The sequence below is a fragment of the Erpetoichthys calabaricus genome, chromosome 1 (assembly GCF_900747795.2).
Source record: "Erpetoichthys calabaricus chromosome 1, fErpCal1.3, whole genome shotgun sequence".
NCBI classification, from domain to species: Eukaryota; Metazoa; Chordata; class Cladistia; order Polypteriformes; family Polypteridae; genus Erpetoichthys; species Erpetoichthys calabaricus.
Genome location: NC_041394.2, coordinates 259,812,137 through 259,831,422, shown reverse-complemented (window position 1 = coordinate 259,831,422; position 19,286 = coordinate 259,812,137). Strand labels below are relative to the sequence as shown.

The following is a 19,286-nucleotide window of genomic DNA, read 5'->3' as shown; positions in this document are numbered from 1 at the left end:
GTAAAAAAAGAGTTGCTCAGATTTCAGACTATGGCTTTGTGAGCTTTCTGCTTTATGGGTAAGGAATGCTGAAGGCCGGAACCTCCGGCTGTGTTGTAAATATGCCGTATGTAAGCCCAGACCGCTGGCAGGGCTCAGTGGAGACAGGCTAAGGCTGAATTCAGTCCAGTCAGTATTGCTAGTTAAAGCTACTATCCATTTGCCATCTCTGCTTCCCAGCTTTGCTTGTTTGCATTGTTTCTGTGAGATACTGAAGCATGCATTAAGGACAAAGCTAAAAGAATTCTCAAGATAAAAAGAGCAAAATGGCATAATTGATACATGACACAAGAACAAATGATGATCTCTTGTAATTGAAGTTCACATTTGAAAGAGTCTTAACGTGTGATTAAGTTTGTACTTGTTTAAATATAAATATCTTATAAAAAAAAACACTTTTTTTGTAATCAGGCTTTTAAATCTTAAGGGCACCAGTTAACAGGGGTTACAAGTTCTGGGTTGGGACAAACCTCTTACTCTCTTTTTTAATTTGTTCAGACAGAAAGCTTACAATTTAAGTTCATGTCACTGCATTTATGATAATGCATAGATAGTTTGAAAATTTTCACTAATGTATTTTTGTTTAATATTTCAAAATTGGAAATATATATATATATGATCTAAAATATAAGTGTGATAGTTTCATGCATAAATAACACATCTTCAAAGAAACAGCTTTAAATTCAATCCTAATGTATCTATCTCTCTGTCTATATATATATATATATATATGTATGATATATATATAATTTTTTTTTGCAAATGTCCACAGTGGAAATAGTATATCAGTGTTTTGAGAAACTTTGGTGGGAAATGTAACAACAGGTCTGCACTTGGAGCCAAAACTTTGGAAAAATGTCACATTAGTGATTGCTGGAACAAGGACACAGATATGACTCTTTGAACAGATAGCCGTATATAAAGAGAAGGTCAGTGAAGCTATTTCTTGACTCCATTCACCAAACATGAAGGGGCTTTTCATTTTCTGCATGCTTGTGCTGGCCGCTTTCAGCAATGACAGCTTTATTGGGTAAGTCAAACAGGGAACATGGGGTGGATAAATGCTGCCTACAGAGCTTTAAATCTTACGGCCAACTTTTAATTGATGCGCTTCAAAACTTTTATACAAATTTGTTACTAACATCAAGAAGGATGAATACAATTTGTGCTGCTAATTCATTATTTGTTTGTAGTGATGAGGGGATAAAAAAGTATGTGTAATAGACATAACAGACCTTAACATTGTTAGTTAGATTCTTACATTGCAATCAGGAAAGTATTTTACGAAGCCTGAGCCATAACATTAATTTTCTCCAAGGAATTTTCAAGCACAACAGCAAAAAAAAAAAAAAACACAAGTCCACAAATGAACAATAGAACAAAAAACAACTATATCAGCTCTAACTAAGCACTGGGAAAATGCCATGAAAGCAGTATCCAGAAATTCTGAAAAAGTTAACATTTTACTGTACTGAATACTGTAATGTCACAAGCCATTGCAAATACAATTGAGCTGAGGTGCGCACATGCTTTGCAACTACCACACTGCCCCACAGAGGACATGGTCCCAGAAATCATTTTGGTGACACCTTGTTAACACGACAATTAAAGCAGAAGGAGGCAGAAAAGTCCATGCTCTGGGAGGCAGAAGCACTTTCCCCTTGGCTTATACTGTATATTGTTCTCATGACTACAACTGTAAATACATCTGCAATTTTTTTTTATACAAATCAGCTGCCCGAAGATCATCATTTAAAGCATCTCCGTCTCTTATAATGTCTCTTTTTACATCTGTTATTGTTTAGTGATCAGGTTTTGCGGATAACTGCTAACAGTGAGGAGCAGGTTTACATGTTGAACGATCTGGCAGAGCTGGACCATTTACAGGTATAGCATTTTCTTCTGTGTGTCACAGGCTGTTATTAGCAGCTTTTTGAAACATCTGTATTTTTCTTCTTTTATCTATATAAACCTTACATGTAAACCTTTTGAACTATGCAATTTAAACCTTTCAGCATGTGCCATGCATAGTCTGCTAAACAACTTAAACCAGTTAAATATTAATACCCACATAATATCATAATGTAGCGCATATTATGTATATAGTATTATGACATCAAATATCTGTATAATGTTCAATCTGTTCTTCTTGTTACAGAAAACAATGTACTCACCAAACCCTGAATAATGTCAAAAAGTCAAAGAAATTAACATTTATTTTATTTATTACTAAATAGTATGGAAAAAAGCAGAACAAAAAGTAAAAAGGAAAGAAAATAAATAAATAGAATAAACCATGCTGTATCATAGGATCTTTCTGCAAGGTAGCTTACCCCTTCCAATAGGAGGCATGGCCCACCCAATTATCCACTTCTCAAGTAACACACAAAAGCTTACCTCCCATCTTACTCACAGTCATGGCCTCTTCCTCCAGCCTGTGAGGCTTATCCCAGCTTTCCTCCCTGCTCCAGATTCAATGATCCTGTGGCCCGAGATGGCCATAAACAACATCTGATGTAAGCATCACTCTATAGCTCCTTCTAGTAGCCCTGATGTCTTTTTTGTATCACATATCCAAGGTGGGTCCTTCTTAGACGGGAAATAGAGTCCTGATTCTGCAGGCTTTGGACTGTGTGTTGTTGGAATTGTCACAGTCTTTTTAAATCTGTTCTCACTTCTCTCAAATTGGAGTTTAGGCAAAGAGGTATTTATGTCTCCGGCTAGCATTTTCTGATGCTAATTTAAGGCACTGTGTTAATTTCTACAGTTAAACAAATTCATAGAGATATGCAAGGAAGACAAAGCATGAGCAGCATCTATCTGATTTGTGAATATTTGCCTAATTGAAAAAAAACAAAAACTTTATGCTGAAATGCTTCATATTCTTGGATATTTAAGTGTAATTGCTTTATTGATTGTAAATGTGCAAGTTATTACATCTTTTCACTTGTGGCGATCAACTTTTGTTACCTGTCCTATTACACTGCTGAACAAACAGGCCCAGGCCTAATGTTACTCGAGTGTTTACCTCTTTTTTAAGTTGCTTTGGATAAAAGCATTTGCTAAGCAAATAAATACCAATGTAAATGTAAAAGAAAAAGAAAATGAATATATTATAGTTACACTATAGACATGACTTTGCCAATGAGTTCTTGCATTTACAAGCAGAAGTAATCAAAATGTGCATACATCAATCAATTGTTCAGTGCATGAAAAAAGATGGACAAGGACTGGCATAACAAAACAAAGTGTGTTGGGGTCAGAGGTGATAATGTCCAGGTACTCCTCAGGAAGGTCTGGAGAAAGTGAAAGGCACCATATGATAGATAGATAGATAGATAGATAGATAGATAGATAGATAGATAGATAGATAGATAGATAGATAGATAGATAGATAGATAGATAGATAGATAGATAGATAGTAAGTATGTCATACTTTCTACCGATGAATTAAAATGCAATCTGCTGTTCTTCATTTACACTTTAATTTTTGACATTCTAATTTAAGAGAACATGATGCTACACAAAACCTTCCTGAATTCTTTTTCAAATTAATTATCCTTATTTTAAGTCAAGATGTTAATTTAAAGCCTGTTTCACATATGAGTTGTAGATGGTTGTAAGATCATTCACTTTAACCATTGATTTCATATTTTAGGTTTGAGATTTTCAGGATATTATCCATCCATCCATTATCCAACCCGCTATATCCTAACTACAGGGTCACGGGGGTCTGCTGGAGCCAATCCCAGCCAACACATGGCGCAAGGCAGGAAACAAACCCCGGGCAGGGCGCCAGCCCACCGCAGTCTCAGGATATTAATAGTTTTAAAAGGACTGTTATTATATACATAGATGTCTTACAGCTCTAGTTCTTATTCTTATAACTAAATTGTAAAGTAATTAAATTATTTTCTAAAATGGTTTTATTACAGGAGAGAAATAATAGATTAATACTTAAATATACTAATGTAAGTGATATTTAAATATAAGGCATAGCAATGAGAGTGCATAGGACAATTTGAAGAAACTATTCAGCATTATTCAGGATTAATCAAGAATATAAACTATTACTGAAGGGGTCCATTTCCTTAGCTATGTAAATAATTAACATAATTTCATACTGAATACTCTGCATGGCTGATGTAGCCCTAGTACTGGTCACTAAATTGTTTTATTTTTGTGCTTGCAGCTAGATGTTTGGAGGGAAGCAGTAAAACCTGAGGACAGCATGGATATTCATGTTCCACACGGTAGTCTTCAAACTGTGAAAGCCTTTCTGGAGTCAAATGGCATCTCCTATTCAGTCATGATTGAAGATGTGCAGGTATGACTAGTCAAACATGGATAACGCTATATGTTTTCACATTAATGAGTCACTGATGGAGTAAAATAGACAAATTAAATAATAAGAAATTGTGGGTAATCAGTCATGATTGTTGCACACCATGTATTGACATTTTATAGCAAATGGCTATAATATTCAGTATTAGCATATCGATTATATTCAAGAATGTAATGCCATTAAATTAGCCTTGCTGATGTCTGTAAATTATATGAATATTTTTGTTGCATATTACTAATTTAAAGGCAGCATTTTTAATATAACCTTTATTTTCATTCCTTTCTTTCTCCCAAAGTCAGTTGTAAATCATGAGAGAGCAGAGATGTTGGCAGCTCGCTCAACAGCTCAAATGAGAAGCACCAACAGCTTTGATTATGCAAACTATCATACTCTTGAAGAGGTGAGTTCATCTTCCTTGTGCACAATTTTAAAATTGGCAATGACTTATGTTATTTTACTTATCTGAAAACTTAGGCCTACTTCATTGCTAAAAGAAAAGGTTTTATTTTGTGATCCAGGGTACCCAAGAATGACCCATAGGTCTTTAAAACTACTTCAGAATGTCCATCCATCCATTTTCCGACCCGCTGAATCTGAACACAGGGTCACGGGGGTCTGCTGGAGCCAATCCCAACCAACGCAGGGCGCAAGGCAGGAACCAATCCCGGGCAGTGGGCCAACCCACCGCAGGACACACACACACACAACAAGCACACACTAGGGCCAATTTAGAATTGCCAATCCACCTAACCTGCATGTCTTAGGACTGTGAGAGGAAACCGGAGTGCCTGGAGGAAACCCACGCAGACACAGGGAGAACTACGTCAGAATGTGCAGGTCATAAAGGTTATGTTTTAAGAAGTTCAAAAAAAGATAATAAGTGGTTTTCAGAATGTACAGAAATTGGTTAGGAGTACTACTAACATCTAGAGGACTCTCCCAGAAATGAACCTAACAAACCACACTGCATTGCTTGTGTTAGATGAAGGGTAATCTTTTTGTAGCTTGTTGTATACAGGGTATTATATGCCTATGTATAATATTCTGAATACAGTACAGTACTTATTTAAAATAGTAATCTGCTTCTCTAGTTAAATTTTTCTTTTAATTGATAGTATAGACTGATGTGATTTTCTTTGTAGGTCCTAGCAGCTCAACTGGTCTAGGAGGGCCTCAATGGATTGTGTTTTAAATTGGACTTCTGTCTTAATTAAACTTACAGTTATTTTGGTTGCATTTTTACTGTTTCAAAAAATAAAAAAATCGTTCGAGGGTATTACATTTTAATAGTACTTTGCTATAGATACTCAGATATTATTTTGCTTTCTTGTTTTGTTTTAAATGCATTGGTTATTAAAGCCATTACTAATGATGACATGATTGGAAATGACATTCATTGCTATTTTCAACCATTCCTTCCTGTTGTTAATTGTCATTATTTTGATCAAATTAATGATGAACCTTCTCAGAGTAACCAAAAATGTGAGATAGGAAAATGTTAGTGTACTTGTTAAGTTCTTCAAACGTTTAATAAAACTTGTCTGAAAGGTTAGCTTTGTCAGAAGAGAGGATCAAACAGGAAATTTACAGTGTGTTTAAGTTGATTTAGAGGAAGGAATTGCCATTGTCACTATGGAAACACTATGTAACATTTGTAAAATATGGTAAAAGTAAGACCTGACAGGGAGAATGACCTTTGTTATTCCCAAGTTGAATTTTAATAATGTATCACTTCTATTACGCTGCTTAAGTATAATGAAAAATTAAAATCTGTCCACAAAGATAAAAAATGTGGCATCACAGATATATATATGAGTTGAAGTGATATTGAAGGAATGTTTTCACCTCACCTCTGTCAGATTTACAACTGGATGGATGAACTTGTCTCTGAGTACCCACACCTGGTCACTAAGGAACAGATTGGTTCCAGCTATGAAGAACGACCTCTTTACATCCTAAAAGTAAGTGACTATGAACAACCTGTTAACCATAAGCAGAGGTTTCTGATTTGGAATCACATGGAATGAGAAATGTCTTTATTTTTAAAATACTAAAATGTTATAATTCTTCTTTTACTACAGGTGTAATAGTAATAATAATAATATCGTAGATATCTATCTATCTATCTATCTATCTATCTATCTATCTATCTATCTATCTATCTATCTATCTATCTATCTATCTATCTATCTATCTATCTATCTATCCATCCATCCATTTCCCAACCCGCTGAATCTGAACACAGGGTCACGGGGGTCTGCTGGAGCCAATCCCAGCCAACACAGGGCACAAGGCAGGAATCAATCCCGGGCAGGGTGCCAACCCACCACAGGACACACACAAACACACCCACACACCATGCACACACGAGGGCCAATTTAGAATCGCCAATCCACCTAACCTGCATGTCTTTGGACTATGGGAGGAAACCGGAGCGCCCGGAGGAAACCCACGCAGACACGGGGAGAACATGCAAACTCCACGCAGGGAGGACCTGGGAAACGAACCCAGGTCCCTATATATATACTGTATATATATATATATAAATTAATAATAATAATGACCCACAATCTTCAAAAGGATTAAGCAGTTTTCACAATGGATATATAGTCATAATACTACTACTAATAATAATAATAGTAATAATAATATCTGTTTTTTACTCACCTTCTCCACTTAGGTGCTGTTAGATCTATTGCTGACAGCATCAGTTCCTCAGTCCTGGACAGAATTTCATTCCACAGTTCTTCAGATAGCTTTGCTTACTCATTTTCAGTGGCAAACTGTTCAACAGCATGTCTGTGGGATTTGTAAGGAAATTGGATTCCTACAGGGAATCCACTTGAATACAGACAGAACACACACATGCCACATAGAGTATAAGGTACACCTCCCAGAGATCATTTATGGTCCAAGTGCTTTGATATGAAAAACCACAAGCTGTGTCCTGACTATTATCATTAAAGAAAATTCATTGACATGCTTATACAATGATTTACATTTATATACATAAGTTACTGTAGATGGCTCAAATACATTTCAGTTGTTTTAGATCCAACTTCAGGACCTTCTTTCACATGCTGCTTGCCTCTAAACCTGTCAATCTTAATTTCTTGCCAATACTGCAATCGCATGCTAGAAAGAATTTTCAAATGAAAGTGGTGCACATCTCTTAGTCTGCATTGCAGTCTCCTCATTTTTCTAGTCTTTTTAATTATTTTGAAATTTTGGGAAATTTAGATATTTGATGTTTTCTGTCTTTTGCCTAGCCTACCATTTTTGAAAGATTTTCTCTGTGCTTTCTGGAGATTTTAAATATTGACCAGTTGCTAAATCCATCTTTTGAGCCATGTACTATAAACGTATTTACTTATCTAATTCCAGGTAAAAGTGTTGCTTATGGCTGCCATTTGTTCTATTGACAAAATGGCTCGTCTAATTCTGAAAACACAATTACACAGCACAGCCATCATGGATTTGTGTGATCTCTGCTTGTGTGCTCCCAGAAATCAGGGTGCTGTTTCTTTAAAATGGCAGAAAGCACTCCTGCACAGTCAGTTAGCACAACATGGATGCAAGTCTCTCTAATAAGAGTGCAACAATTTCTTTACATCGATGATACGTGACAAATATATAACTAATAAATATGCAAATAAACCTGATATAAATGGTTTACATGCCCATTAGAACTTATTTTTAAATAATATATTTATTTGGCTCATTTTCCCAATAGATTCAGTGTTCTCAAGAATATTTGCTAAAGGACCAATTTGTCATTCAAACCACTTTACAACGTGAACAGTTCTACCTTTTTAATGTATTGATTTCCTTCTTTATCAAACTACAGTTCAGCACAGGAGGAAACAATCGTCCCAGTATCTGGATTGATACAGGTATTCATTCCCGTGAGTGGGTTACTCAAGCCACTGGCGTTTGGATGGCCAAAAAGGTAAATATATAGTTCTAGGCTTTTGAAGTTTCACTTATCCACTATTGCAGGCCATACTATAATTTGGAAATTAAGATAAAGCTAGGAAAACTTTTTGTTTAATAAATAGTTTTACTTTTACAGAGACTGGGACATAGGGAACTCCAGTCTCTGTATTACATCTTGCCTGAAGAAGGGGCCTGAGTTGCCTCGAAAGCTTGCATATTGTAATCTTTTTAGTTAGTCAATAAAAGGTGTCATTTTGCTTGGCTTTTCTCTACATTCATAATGGCTAACACGGTACAACACCCTAGTACTACATTTAATTATGTGTTAAAGATTAAGGACAAGGCAGTTGTATTTTGGTTTTCCAATTACAAACTGATTTTTCAGTGACTTAACCAAATGAAATGAAAGAGACTGAGCAAAATAAACTTTGAAATCTAGCATGTTTGAGGAAGAACTGAAGTGTACTTTCACAAGAGGATGCTAAAATTGTTTTTTTTCGGTTAGTGTTAATTAATGTAATGTTGTTATTGATTAGCTATGTACAAAAGCAAAAAACAAAAATAAATGATATGATTATACTTCTGCCTCAACATCACAGTGTTTCATGCCAAATTATCCCATCTAGGGTGAGCTTTTCCTTATGTCACTGACTGCATTTTTCATCAAGATAAATATATTCATCATTTTTGCAAGTTAGTTCATCTTTAATTCAAAGATTTAAAATCGATTTCTAACACTGAAAAAATGATTATGTGTGAGTTGTGATCTATGATTTTCAGTCTATTATCTTCTTATATAATGTGCTACCGTGGCTGTCCGTTTGTCTGTCCAGGATCTTAAATCACCTGTAGCTCGCAAACCGTTTCTTATTGACCTGAAATTTGGTACACATATACTACGTGACGTCTACTATTCGCTTTTGGGGTGATGATTGACCTCCAAGGTTATTCCTCTTTTTATTTTTATTTTATTTTATTGTACAATTAACTCTCGGCAGCGGCCAGCAGGGCGGCATGCATACAAGCGCCATTCTCATCCCTACCACCTTTGTCTTCACTTCCCCTACCTCTTCATAGCATAAACATTCTTGAGGCAGATTGAAGACTTAAGTGCCAGCTTAAGTGAAAAATTAAGGAAAATGTACTAAGTACTTACAACATAAACGCAAAAAGATGCCGATGAAAGAAGAGAAGAAGTGGGCCACTAGAGTGGGGAAAAGAAGAGCTGCTTAGGAAGCAGCAAGCCCATCATCCTCTGAGCAAACGAATGCTAAACGTACAGAGAAAGAGGAGGAAAACTATGAATGCTAAAGTCAAGTGTATTCACTGCACGTTATCAGTTGTTAATATTTTGTAAATTGGCTTCATACTTTAGTCAGCATAATCATGCTAAAAATAGAATGTTGACACTCTATCTTTAATTCATTGGCCAATATAAATCCATGCAGATTAATAGATTAGCATTAGGCTAATATATTTTAATTGATACATTGGTTTAAAATGTAAATAGTTATGCTGACTGTGCCCAATGACAGCTTCTGTTGAGGAATTTCAGAAGTTAGGATACAAAATATTTGTTTTCCATTGTAGGTATTCAAAAACCACAAAGCAAAGCCTATCCCAGAGTAATGAGAGACTTATTTTCAGATACACATCCCTAAAAACATAGCCTTCAATTACAAAGCGATCACATGCTCATTTGTACAATTTCAATATGAATTATTTTGAATATGATCATACAGTGTGATTTAAACCCACATAAGCTTATATGTGGCACACCCATTCATTTTGAATCACTGCTTGATTTATTTCAGTTTATTCATTTTGTTCTGCTGCCACTAAGATTTCCTCCTGCATCTCAAAAGACATACTGTATATGTTAAGTTACATGGGGACTGACTCCAAATTGGTCCAGTGTATGTTGTTGCTGGCTTTGTGATAGAAAAGTGCCGCATCCACAATAGTTTGTTGCCTTGTGCCTGATGTTACTTAGGTAGGCTGTACCCCCATGAAAGACCCTGACTTGCACCCTCTGTATACTGCCAGGATAGACAGCAGTCTCCTTGTCAATCTGAATTAGTTGAAGCCAGTTTTGGAATGCAATGTTATCTTAGCTATGTAGATTACATTTTGAATTAAAAGTAATTGTAGATGCTTTACAACAGATTAATACGAATAAAATGGAAAAAAAAATCTATATGGAGACCCTTAAAATCACAGCCTTCTTTTGAAACTCTAATATGTTAACCACACATTTACAGTGTGTATGGCCTGTCATGCACTACAATAGTAAGAGACAAGATTAGTAGCAGTTCTGTCAAAGACCCTAAGTTGATTAGCAAAGGGCTAACTATGTTTAAATGATCTCTGATTATCAAAATAACAAGGCTCTTATCAGGAGTACACACTGTAAGGTACTATAAAAGTAACTGTCAGACTTCAATTTCTGCTTTCATTTCTTTATTCCTGAGTGAATAACAATTTGTAGCCTATAAAAAGTATTCTCTAGTCTCTTGATTTCAAGATTAGTTTAACTCTTTAGACCAGGGGTGGGCAAATTCATTCCTGGAGGGCCGCAGTGGCTGCGGGTTTTTGTTCCAACCCAGTTGCTTAATTAGAAAACAATCCTTGCCAATAATTACATTTCATGGCTTGTTAGTGCTTTAACTCTGCTATGTCAAGTCATTCTCATATCCTTGATTTTTTTTCCATTCTAAGGATATCATCCAAATACTTTGAAGTGTAAAACGGACGGGTAATTCTCAATCCTTCACTTTTTTCTCTTCTCTTTCCTTCCAAGTATTTAATTAAACCAAATATTGCACGATAAATACACACAGGTGTAAAGGGTAACAAGCAAAATGGATAACTGCTGGTTTCTTTTGTCATTTGCATCTTATTGCTAATAAGGAGCAATTAAAAACCAAGAATGCAGCTGTTTAAGACTTAAATAAGCAATAAGGGTTCAAAATCTTAACGAGGGAGATAACTAAAATGAAGCAGAAGTGTTTCTAGAGCAATAAGTGCTTCTTATTAAGCAATTGGGTTGGAACAAAAACCCAATTCATTCCAGGAATGAATTTGCCCACCCCTGCTTTAGAACATTTGTCCTGATACGTGAGTTGTACCTTGTAGTTCGTGACTGTACAAAATTAAATTCTCCGTGACACTTTCACTTCACAAACAAACTTACGGAACAAATTCTGTTTTTCTGCCACAAGCAAAACTTGCACCATTTAACTTTTTTCTTCATGTGCAAAAGTGTGGCACAATATATTATGGTCCAAAGCATTGAAAGTGGAGAGTGCGGCTAGAGAGCACCGTCCCGCAAGCACTTCTCCATTGCTAGAATCTATTGGTCTGGGTATGTGGCTGCTGGCAAATTAGAGTGCAGATGGTGTTGTCTTTGACCCAGATGAGCGGTGTGAGGCACAAAGGGCAGCATGAATGTACAAGCAGGCAGTCAGTTAGCCAGGTGAGTGTGTGTGTTGCTGTGGAACATCTGGACGGCATAGAAGGGTGGGAAAAGACATTGGTTTTGGCTGCGGAATAACGCTTAGAAAACAATGTTTCTGGCTTTCTACAATTTTTAGTAAGTTTTGCAAAGGAGAAATATACTGCAAAATGAATTTTAGGGGCAATCACAGAGTACTGTATGCAAAACAGAATTGCTTTGTTTCGCTCATCACTTCGTGTAGTCAATTACTTTAGTTCTACGCTGAAAGCTCAGCCATCCTTCAATGGATGTCCATTTTATCGTTGGTTGACATAGGCCAACTTCTTAAACTCAACTTCCATTTCATTGTCCGTCTTGAGGATCTTATGCGTAATTACAGAAAGGCAGGCTCTGTGCAACCTCATAATCAGACACAGTTTTGTTTACATATCTGATTATTAGCATTGAATTTAATGAACTCCTCACCTCCTATTGCTTGACAGAGGATTTTTTGGACTGATGACAATAACATTTAAAGTTTTCAAGTTCATAGTGGTCTCAGTTAAGATAAAAAAAAATTCTATAAACAAAAAAAATAATAACATGGCCTACATTTTTTGTCTTGACATGCAAACCTGCATGGAATTACATGGATTTACTGTGCATACGTTAAATTTGAAAGTGTTGCACAAAAATGTTGAACATCGGCCTGTTGCTATTTGTACCTTTTGTGCTACGTACAATAAACTTCTTTACTTACATTTCTTTTTCTGATTCCAGAAATAAGTCCGAAATTCATGGCACAGCTTTGTGACTCTTGAATTGCACTGAATTAAGTTTAGAGCTTTTTTATAAAATACTGAAAAACAGTTCAGCTGAAAACTGGACACCATTTTCAGGACCATACAGGCATAGTCTTTGCTAGCTGAATTGGTACAAGACACATACAAACCCAAGATGGGGTGCAAGTGAAATACAAGGTGCTATCACTCATACTGACCCCCATTTATAGTCAGCAATAAGCCATATGTGGATAAGGACAGACACAAGGTGACATTGACCAGGCTGGCAGCCAAATCCAGTCTTCTAGAGTTGTTAGGTATCAGTAATCACTATTCCACCATGCCACTCTCTTTTAAACTGACACATTTTCAATTTTCTTTTGTGTTACTTTTTTGCAATTGTGTTTAGATTGCCAGTGATTATGGAAATGATGAGTCCATTACTTCCATTCTGGATCAAATGGATATTTTCATTGAGATTGTCACGAATCCTGACGGCTTTCATTTCACACACACAAAGGTAAGCTAAGGGAGACGTTCATGAGCCTCTGTCTGTTAAACTACATAATAATGTCTTTGCCAAAAGAAAATGAGCTTATAGGTTATTTTAGTACTGTGTGTAATTTTCTCTCTATAAAGTACCCGTTCTTATAATGTCCCATTGGTGTATTTGTTCATTTCAAAACAGATGACCCACATTTTCTCTTCAACTGTAAAGAAAAACTCGATCCATTTTCAACAATTGATTGCTCGATTCTTCCTTAAATCCCTTATTTCAGTTGTTTATCAGTATGTACAGTATGTCTTTACTATCCCAATGGGATTCCCTTTCTTCTTCCCATACTTCCCAAATTATTTAATTTACCTTCTAATACTCTTTTCTAATCCCTTTCTGAAGATTTTCACAACTTAATATATAAAATACAACTTTTACCTACAGATAAATCATTTTTAGCACAAACATAGTGTAGGAATACCCAGAAGGGAACTTAAAGGTAATGTGTTTTACAATATTGTAATTCTTATGTGTTATTGTATAAAACTACAGAATCGTATGTGGCGTAAAACAAGGTCCATCAATGCTGGCACTTCTTGTATTGGAGTTGATCCTAACAGAAACTGGGATGCCGGCTTTGGAGGTATGCTAGTGTGTTCATAAACACTGGAATTTTTTTCTTTACCCAGCACTGTTTTAATACTATGGAATACCATTTGTGCCAAAATGAGATAAATGAAACATTAATTATGGAAACAAATTATAAATGAAACATTATGAAAATAAATGATCTCATACAAATGCATTTAATTTTGGCACAAATGGCATTCCATGTAATTCTTTAAATAAAAGTAATGAAACGTTTCTTTTATTTGATCTGGAAAAAACAACAACTGGAACATTTTAAATAAAGTGACTTGACGTCTACAGCAGCTCTGACACTAGCATAGTGCTTGGCATCTGGTTATTGTCATATTAACTGGATTCCTAAGAGCAGAACAATATCCTGAAATGAAATAGAATTAAATAAACGGTGAACTAGGTGGGTGACATCATTCATTGTCTTTACATGAATTTTAATAACCTGGCAATTCACAGAAACCTTTTTCTAAAGAAACATGTAAACCCTTGTTTCGGTTAAAAAAAACAATATATCGCAACCAGGTTAACAGACGTAGATTTATCTGCAAGTAACTCAGTTATTTGGCCACGTAATCCCTTAACTGGGCTACAGTTTAGGATTTGGTAGTCTGCGCTTCTCCTTTACACTCTCTTTGCAAGTGTTTGCTTGGTACATGCTTTCAGCAGCCAAGGTAGAAGCATTCACAAGATAAATTTCCTAAGGCAAATGCTGGGGCGATCACATTATTCCTTCTCATGGTTGAACTAATCTGTCTTAGTATTTCAGAAATTACTATATTAATGTGGAAGAACTGAATGTATGGTCCGAAAAGCAGCAGGACAAATCAGAGAGTAGTGTCAGGGGTAACACATTAAAAGTAACATGCCTTTACATATTCGAGTAACCCAATGCAATAATTGTTTTATTGAATTAAAAATACCTGCGTTATTATCACAGCAGCACTGTGTGTCAGGCAAGAATACAAACTACTGATAAGCCTGTCCTTTGTAGGGCTCAACCGCACAGTCAAACAGAAAAGGCTGAGTGTAATCAACTCACAGAAACATATTCATAAATTGTCAGTTTTGTTTTAATTCAGCTATTTTCGATAGATATGTTAAAATGGGCAATGGCCAGTATTCACACAGAAAATCATTGGTGGCTCAGGTCAAGGATATAAAAAGGGAATGGATGTTATTTACTGCCCAGCACACGATTTACTAAATGTATTCAGAAAACACAAGAAAATAATTATAGGCTTCAAACTTGTATTCGGATCCATCTCATTCGCCCCGCTACAACATGTACTATTATTTTGATTTAGCAATTGATTTTCATTAACACATGTTGAATTGTTTACCAGTGCTATATCAGAAATAAATTAGCAAATATACATAAAAAGCAAAATATTTTAGACTGTTTCAACATGTTGACAAAATTAAGCTACATAGAGTAGGACCACTTGACTAAGGATGTGAACTGAGACCCACAAGGCAGCAGGCTCAATGCTATTTCTAAACAGTGTGACCATATGCTCAAACTGTATATGCAAATATGCACATGTAGACAAGTTCCTCATGAAAGAAGTTCTACCAAATGAAATACTGGTACTGCAAAAACCACATCTTTGGACAATAAATTACTGTCATTTCTGTCACAGGACCAGGTGCCAGCTCTCAGCCCTGCTCAGAGACCTACCGTGGACCAAGGGCCAATTCTGAGAAAGAAGTTAAAGCCATTGTAGATTTTGTGCAGGCCCACGGAAATATCAAGGCCTTCATCTCCATCCACAGCTATTCCCAGCTGCTTCTTTATCCATATGGTTACACTTCCACATCTGTTCCTGATAAGCAAGAACTGGTAAGCTGACTGAAATCACAAATGCATTGTTTTGTGGATTGTCATAGTGGTTAGTCATTGCTGCAAGATTGTTTCAGAAAGGTATTTATTTCTTTACTATAGTTTTTTTAATTAATATGTAGAACAATAATTGTAATAAAAACACAAAACAGAATGTGTTAAATGAATCTAAAATTAAATGTTATGTGAACAATCTTTAATAAGGATGACAGGTAAAGAAACAAAAGCATTAAACCAGAAAATCAATTGTTTTAAAGTCAATGGAAAAAATGCCAGAGATTGTCAAGACTGGTTGAGTAAAAGAATGGACTAAATCGGTGAACAGCAGCAAGCCACCTTACACAATAAAGAGTATAAAGATGACACTAGGGGGTCCAGGTCTGGAAAAAGAAAGAAAGAAATTATATACAGGGCGAACTAGAACAGCTTCATAGAGAAAATTTGAAACATAATGGCATTACCTCTTATATTAGTTGTTCACACAGTTTATACTGTATATATTTTATGCTTTACATAAACCATATGACAAAGTATTATAATGAGCTGACTGTTTCGGCTTAGAGCTTTTGACATTTTAGGCAACTCTGAACATAATTTCACCATTTTCAACATGACTAACTTGTGTGTCATGTGAGTGTGTGCTTAACTCATGAGCATCTGATTGTGATCAAATTTAACACACATTACATTTCTGATGATACAGAATAGTTCAATGGGATCTTCCAGTTTAATTAATGTCATTTTAATGTAATCTTCGAAAACAAAAATTCAAATCACATTAGTACAGAATGAAAAGGACTATAGATTTCCTTTAAAGGATTTTTCAAAGGATCTAACAATTTCTGAATTGGCATTAATTTAGCATAAAGGTTTTATCATTTCAAAGAAAAGTGGCTGGAAATAAAACTTTACCCTGTAAGTTTTTTCTTTTGTTTTTAATACTCCATTACTTTTGCATAGCACATAGCACACATTTATTTTCAGTCTCCTGCACTTAATTCTGTACAGTGTGCAGTAAGGTTAGCTATCTACTATATGATAAAACACTAAGGTCTGTGTGTATATGTGCGTCCAGTCTCTCAGAGCAATCTGATTGGTCAGCTTGGCTTTAATGAAACGATTAAAAGAGGAAGTACGGGTGTGAGACACACAAGGAGGATAAAAGGTGTAGGATGCACACTGAAAGTCACTTTCAAAGACATAAAGTATAAAAGTGGACAGGAGGTGAGCAAGGCACCATGAAATGACAGAGTCTGAGAAGCAGGTTTTACGGAAAAGCGCTCAAGAGTTACATATTTTTTTGAAGGTACACATTTTTCAATGTATTCTATTACCTATCTTTAACAGGTAACACAACTAGTTCAATTATATAATTTGACTAGGTTGTCAACAAGAATGATCAGAGGGTGAGGAAAAGTGCATGGCTCCAGGCCAAATTTGTACTAGCGTCACAACTGATACAGTTATTATACAATGCATAATAAAATGTAAATTATATTGGTCTTAATGTTTGATAGAAGGAATGGAAACTAGCTAAATAAAAGAAAGTTTTCCTTACTTGGAAGAGTATGTTAATAAATGTTTTGTTCTTACTTAACAGCATGATCTTGCTCAGAGAGCTGTCTCTGCATTGTCCTCATTGTATGGAACAAGTTACAGATATGGCAGCATCATCACTACCATTTGTAAGTATCAGTAAACATTTTTTCATGGAAGAACATAACTGAAATTGATATAATGTAACCTTTAAAAATGTTAGGAATATTTTAATTTAAAACTGCAAGCCCAAAAAAATAATATTCAGCAAACAAGTGCACAATAGAAAAAAAAAAGAACAAAACCATTAAAACAGAATCTTAACAATAACTGGAACTGAAAGAAAAAAAAAAAAAAGTTTGCATTCTTACCTACAGTTTTTCAAATTCTATTTCATGTTATCTCTAATCTAGACCAAGCCAGTGGCGGAACCATCGACTGGACCTATAAACAAGGCATCAAGTATTCCTACACCTTTGAACTACGTGACAATGGGCGCTATGGCTTCTTGCTTCCTGCTAACCAGATTATTCCCACTGCTCAGGAAACATGGCTGGCTGTGAAGGTCATCATGGAGCATACGCGTGACAATCCTTACTAACTGCATTGAGTCACTGTGGCTCTAGAGCTTAATTCCCACCATATGCCAGATAATAATTACAAATCAACAGGAAATGTTCATTTTTAAACACCAAATAAAAGAATAAAGTACTCTACTTAGAATTCCCCAGATAATTTATATACGAGACTTGTAATACATTTATTTCTGACAAAATACCTGACTATTATTTTCTTCAGTCTTCATTTTTATAAAATTACTTTCTTAAAGCAATATGGAAGGTGCTATAGTGCAAACACACGCAAATAATATTACAATTAATACAAGTGACAAAATAATCCAAGAAAAAAAAAAAAAACACAGCAAATGTGCATATGAGTCCAGAACAGAAGAAAAACATTTATAAATGATAGATAGGTATGTGAAAAGCAAAAACAATAATGACCTTTAATAGGAGGTTATAGGACTCCTCTTACATAAACCATGATGTTAGTTTGATGTGCCTACACAAAACGTTAACTTATATTTATTCACAAAGCAAATTATTAGGACCACTAAACAAATACTGGGTAGGTCCTCCTTTTACTCTCAAAACAACTCAGTTCTTTGTGGCATTGATTCCTCAAGATGTTGGAAACATCTTAAAACTGATGCATATGGAACTGCATGACAAAACCACCAGAATATATCTGGTGACTAGGGTTGCATGAACCTTCACCATGATGTGACAGTAGCAGAGTGCCACACATGCAATGCAATGATTACGATCAAGTGGAAAGACAAGAAAGACATTAGCCCCTTAAGCACTATTCGCAATACTGTACAGCAACCATCAATATTCATGTCGGGGAAAACGTGGAAGTCACTAAACCTTGCACTGCAGTAGCCTACATTAACACAACGGGCATGTCGATCATGCAGATCAAGCTAGTACATTCTAACTCAGGTGTGAGCAACATAAAAAATTAATAAAGGAAGATGCTTCTACTGTCCCGATTATAATGACAGGCTGTGCATTGGTGACTGTTTCAAAATAAATTACATGAAGGATGTCTACTAAATCTGCATATTATAGAAGTGGACAATAGATTTGAGCTTTCCTACCATATTTATGTTGACATTTTTGTATTAACATGTTTATATCGTACATAGTGACATTTTTTCTTGTTTAAAAAAAAAAATAATTTTTTTTTTAAAATTATTTTTCTGGGAGTAAACATAGCACTAATGAGCTACAGGTGGTGCTGGAATTGTTAATATTGCCTTTCAGGAATGTAGCAATAGTTTTAACTGGCTACATGTTATTTCCCTTCTCTAAAGCTTCTCTATGTTTTGCAGTGGTACATTACACCCTACCTGATCTTGGAAAATGACATTGGGTCATCAATAATGATGAATCATTGTTTATTTAAATTATGCTATAATTATAGTACTGTACCATTTAGTGAACTACGTTACCAATTGGACACATTCTTCATAAGGATTAGCAGTTCGGTTATGCTCCTAGAATCATTCAGCCATTTTCCCAACTGTGTAGCTTTTAGCAATATCTTGCTAAAAAGACCATTCTTAAATTGTTCACTATAGTTCTAAACAGATTTACTTTAATATTATTCAAATTACATAGATGACAAGTATATTGCATAAAATAAACCCCCTAAATTATTTTAAGAGG

At 35.3% G+C, this 19,286-nt stretch overlaps 1 protein-coding gene across 1 annotated transcript; it reads left to right on the top strand.

The window, feature by feature from the left end:
- Window positions 1–958: 958 nt before the first annotated feature.
- On the top strand, window positions 959–17,834 carry LOC114661252 (carboxypeptidase A1-like). The gene is made up of 11 exons (XM_028814471.2): window positions 959–1,069; window positions 1,845–1,926; window positions 4,232–4,366; window positions 4,680–4,784; window positions 6,244–6,345; window positions 8,232–8,333; window positions 12,948–13,058; window positions 13,587–13,677; window positions 15,317–15,516; window positions 17,117–17,201; window positions 17,466–17,834. Exons 1-11 carry the CDS (start codon window positions 1,005–1,007, stop codon window positions 17,651–17,653), a joined length of 1,266 nt encoding a protein of 421 aa, XP_028670304.2. The 5' UTR covers window positions 959–1,004; the 3' UTR covers window positions 17,654–17,834.
- The last annotated feature ends 1,452 nt before the right edge of the window (window positions 17,835–19,286 follow it).

What these genes read in the sequence shown, in the direction of transcription:
- LOC114661252 (XM_028814471.2), top strand. Translation starts at nt 1,005, where the DNA reads ATGAAGGGGCTTTTCATTTTCTGCATGCTTGTGCTGGCCGCTTTCAGC. An exon ending in CAGAGCTGGACCATTTACAG is followed by an intron (nt 1,927 to 4,231) that starts GTATAGCATTTT and finishes TTGTGCTTGCAG; the next exon opens with CTAGATGTTTGGAGGGAAGC. An exon ending in CTGGGATGCCGGCTTTGGAG is followed by an intron (nt 13,678 to 15,316) that starts GTATGCTAGTGT and finishes TTTCTGTCACAG; the next exon opens with GACCAGGTGCCAGCTCTCAG.